This window comes from Brachycentrus maculatus, unplaced genomic scaffold, assembly GCF_059751285.1.
Source record: "Brachycentrus maculatus isolate JH-2025_06_01 unplaced genomic scaffold, ASM5975128v1 h1tg000370l, whole genome shotgun sequence".
NCBI classification, from domain to species: Eukaryota; Metazoa; Arthropoda; class Insecta; order Trichoptera; family Brachycentridae; genus Brachycentrus; species Brachycentrus maculatus.
Genome location: NW_028281119.1, coordinates 3393809 through 3398443, shown reverse-complemented (window position 1 = coordinate 3398443; position 4635 = coordinate 3393809). Strand labels below are relative to the sequence as shown.

General features: G+C 29.7%; 1 protein-coding gene across 1 annotated transcript; it reads right to left on the bottom strand.

The window, feature by feature from the left end:
- Positions 1 to 509: 509 nt before the first annotated feature.
- Positions 510 to 4224, bottom strand: LOC148303416 (trypsin-1-like). Its single transcript, XM_088269989.1, has 4 exons — positions 4052 to 4224; positions 2190 to 2421; positions 1125 to 1268; positions 510 to 721 (listed from the first exon to the last, which is right to left on the bottom strand). The coding sequence occupies exons 1-4, from the start codon at positions 4222 to 4224 to the stop codon at positions 575 to 577; spliced, it is 696 nt and encodes a 231-aa protein (XP_088126115.1). The 3' UTR covers positions 510 to 574.
- Between the last annotated feature and the right edge of the window lie 411 nt (positions 4225 to 4635).

Below are 4635 nucleotides of genomic sequence, written 5' to 3'. Positions count from 1 at the left end.
TTAAGGTAATTTTGGAGTTGTAATTTAACAATTTGTTAACAAAAGTAAAGCTGTCTCCATTAGTTGATTTTTTTTTAAACACTTGATTTTACAAATTTTTAAAGAAGTTTATAATTATTATTCTGGAAGAGGAAAATAAATACATGTCTTTTATTTTTTTATGTTAACAGATTGCAATTAGGTTCATAAAATAAAATTTTAATAATAAATTAAATAAAATACGAGAAATAAAAACAAAAGCTAGAGATTTTTTTCAGTATCAATAATATACTTTACTTATAGTACCCATAACGAAGAAAGCATTTCGTAGCAATATTTAAAAGCAATAATAACAACCAAACCATTATAGGTTAAAAGGGACTGACTTGATAACTTTCACTGAAAACATGTTAAAATTACGAAATATCAATTAAGAGAGTGACAATTAAGAACAATAATAAGATTTTCAACAAACTAAGTTTAACAATATGTCCATGAAGTTATTATGAAACACATTATATTGTATAAATGTGTATATGTAGAAGGTATTTTTTTTCGCTTGTTCAGATAAGGTCACAATATATTTTGATATGTCTTATAGGTCAGCGACGTAGTCTATCCAATTCCTGGCGGCAGAAATCTTAGAATAGAGCCCAGGAACACCAGGGTCGAAGCAGCTGCTTCCTCCACTCACAAGTGCGTACTGATAACCATTTTGCATTGCTGGTCCACCGGAGTCACCCTAAATATGAAGACAAACAGATTATTAGTTATCATATAAATAATTTCTTCTTTTTTCGTGGATTACAATCTTTGTGATGATAAGTTTTCTACTATCATGGTTATTCTCCACCCATCACTATCCTCTGCTCGTCTCTTTAACTCGGAGTACCCGCTATGTCTGAGATAATTTGGTCCATGTAGGTTAAGCGGGTCGTGTTCTGCAGTTTGTGCGTTTGCACATGTCTTCCGCAATCATAAGAAGTAGGCCTTCTCATATTAAAGACTATCCAGATTTGTGAACAAGGATTTGGAAATATTTAAACTGTTGTGTACAATTTAATATCGTGTCCTCTATTAAAAAATAATTTATTAAATACGTTTTAGGTGACGGATGTTGTGGAAAAAGAGTAAAATATATTTACATAGCATGCGCTCAGTTGACCTTCTGGTGTTCCTCCTAGACATAAATGCCTAGGAGTCCATGTTGGGGTAATTGCGTGACATCTCTGCGCATTAAACACCGGAAGAAGGACCATTCTCAGGTACTCGGAAGCTGGTTGGATTTCCTAAAACAGAAAAGGATATCTTCAAACTATGATATGGGCAAGTGTTCACACTAATCACACTCAAAATTAAGATCTGTCCGTGGATCTGCTAAAAGAGATCTGAAATATCGAAAGAGTGACAAAATATGTGTTAAAGTTAATGATGTTACATGAATTAAATAAAGAAATCATATTTCTGATAAAAATTATATTGCTTAATAATATTTTATTATAATTTTACAATTTTATAAAAAGCCAAAATTTTCGATTGTATTTGAAATATTTAAAAGCCGACATAGTTATTGAAAATCAAATTTTCTTTCGAAATATAAAATGCAAGGAACTTAGTTCTAAAAGACGATTCACTCTTATATTTAAAGTTTATTCAAAACCATTTTTAAAGATTGTTATAGTTAAAAGCATCGTTAAATAATTTCCTTTTATTAATTAAAAACATAAGGAAAGAAACAAAGTTTAGGTTTAACTCTTGTTAACATAATTTGATAAATTCACTCAGGATAAAAAAATCATGATTCTTAAAATACAATACTCTGATCATGTATACGTGTCAGTAGAAAATGCTATGTATGGCTTTAAATTATTTCTTTTTCTTCTCCAAACCCTCATCTACACCCCATGGTGCATAAGGCATTGCATCATATAAACGTAGTGTTGGTTATCTTGATAGTTAATACATGTAGTAAGGTGATCAGCCCTCCGCTTCAGGTACCAGTATAAAATTACTAGGTTACCAATTACCAATTAAATTACCAGGTTGTACAAAATTACTTTACAAATATGATCTTAGTTTTTAAATTTGAATGTGTAATGAATATATATTTCAATTAACTTGAATATTTGAAATAATTGAAAATCATTATTTGTTTTCAATATTAGGATAATTGAACTTACATCAACATAACCCCATCCAGAAACACAAACCAAACTATTGTCCACTGGATCGGGAGTGTTCTGGGGAACAAGTTGCGCTATGAGGGCGTTAGGGGACAGGATAATCTCAACTCCCGGAGCAAATCCGACAATAGCAAAGTCATAATCCAAATTCGCCCTATTATAGTACGGATGCTGCACGAATGATTCGATCTTGAGAGTTTGACCACCTTCGTTGTAAATTGTTGTACCAACTCGAGCGTAGAACATATCAGGCCAAATTCTGCGAATATAATTTCACAATAATTACTGCTTTAAATCTCCGTTCAACTTTACACCTGTAAACAAATGTATGACTTATTTATTGTTTATATGTCGCTCACTCCTTTCAAGAACGTCATAAATCAAAAATGATCAATTTTCAGTTGTGCATATTTTCGGAATGCCCAAAAAATATACTAAATCCCAGCAAAAGCGGCATATTTTTAACTTAATATTTACCTGCTACAGGGCAGAAACTGTTGTTTTTGCATTTTGAAGAAAATGTATTATTTAATTATTTTTTGAAATATACTAAATATTTTTCAAATGGAGAAAAAACCTTCAGGTTTTACCTAAAAAGATCTATTGCACAGTAAAAAGTTCAATAAGTGGCTTGATATTTATTTTTAATACATTGTATTATATTTTTAAACTTTAAAAACGTTCTCCTGAAAAATCAAGTTTTTTGATTTATGACGTTCTTGAAAGGAGTGAGCGATGTATGAATTAATATTCCATTCAAAAATATCATTATCTTAAATAGTAGGGTTAAAAATATATATCACAACCAAATAAGAAATAAAACTTCATTAATTGATTAATTAAGTCACTTTATTATATAATATATCAATTTTTACTTTATGTGTTACCTACTTGGTATAAACCACTTTTTCTTAAATATATTGCAACACGTGTTTTGATCCATTCCGCATCACACTGTGTCTGAAAATGATGCGGAATGCATCGAAACACGTGTCATAATAGATTTAAGGAATAATAGTATTTACTAAGTAAAACTTAAATTTGAAAATGAAATATAACTGTATAAATATTAAAATTGACCAGTCGTATTTCAGGTAAAAGGATAAGGTTACCTACTGAATGCTTAGTGTAATAAAATAAAAGGTTCAATATTTTTTTTTTTAAATCAAAATTGTTTTCCCTCATAACAATTGGAAATTATAATATTATATTAAAATAAAATAATCTTAATTAAATATTTGGTAATAGTCTTTTTAAACCTCATCGAATTATTTATCAAAATATTTTAAATTTACAAAAATGTGTCCTTACTGGGTTTTGCCGTGCCAAGGGCACATTTTCCAATACTTGTTTATAAGTACCTAATTTGTCAATATCATGAATCATGCAATCGTCGAATGACTCGCTTTATTTCAAATCTACCCACCTCCGTTGTGTTATTTTTGTTATTTTAAACAATGTTGCATTATAAAATGACTTAGTGGATTTTTCAAAGAATTGTGGTGACATTTCTTGGTAGAACTGCATTTCATACGAGTATAATAAAACAAAATGAGCATAGTTTTTTCCACTTTTATTTTATTTGACCAGTGAGCGAATTTTGTCCATCCAGATACTGGTAAAATAAAATATAAGCGGAAAAAAACTATAAATTTACTGCTGTATTTTATTTATGGATGATGGAAACAGGTAATACAGCTTTATTGCGTAATACTCAAAGTTGTTTTAAGCACACATGGTATATTAAGGACCCGTAAATAAGCTTAAGAATGCAAACTCGAGTGGCAGTCTTTGCTGTTGTTCTCCTTTTCCTACCTAATAATTCCTCCTCCGTCTGCCTTCTCGGAGTTTATTCAATACTTAAACTTAATTAACTGGGGGTTACTCACGGTTCACAATGCGCAGCAGTCAGGAGATGCTTGGTACTGATGATGGAAGCTCCACAGTGAGCAAATATTTGTGGTCCTCTTCTGTGCTGTAAAGCCGCTTGGTAAGGATGAAGTTCTACTATCGTTTCGCTTCCACCCACAATTCTACTGACGGGTGATGCTAGAAGTTTCATGCCTAATTTAAAGCTCTTTCATTTATATTCTTAAAATCTATTTATATTTTATATATAATACATTAACATACTATAAATTTTGTTTTTACTTATCTTCTAAGGATTATTTTCAGACTCCAAACTACCTTTCATTTTATTTGTTCGGGAATTTTTAGCTTTACATTAAAAAAGCATATTTTAAAACATAGTTACATTAACAATAATAAACATAACATTACATCAACAAAAATAGTTGCATTAATAAATATAAAGCTACACACATACTGAATTAACTACTAATTTTCAATTTCTTTTTTTTTACGTAGATTTTATTTGCATAAAAAAGAATTAAGACTGTTAATATTTTTAATTTGCATAAATAAGAATTAAGACTATTAATAAGAATTAAGACTATTATTATATTTATAAGAA

Coding starts and splice junctions, on each gene's coding strand:
- LOC148303416 (XM_088269989.1), bottom strand. CDS start 4,224: ATGAAACTTCTAGCATCACCCGTCAGTAGAATTGTGGGTGGAAGCGAA. Junction 2,422..4,051: donor ACTGCTGCGCATTGTGAACC/GTGAGTAACCCC, acceptor TTATATTCGCAG/AATTTGGCCTGATATGTTCT. Junction 722..1,124: donor GTCAACTGAGCGCATGCTAT/GTAAATATATTT, acceptor CTTCATATTTAG/GGTGACTCCGGTGGACCAGC.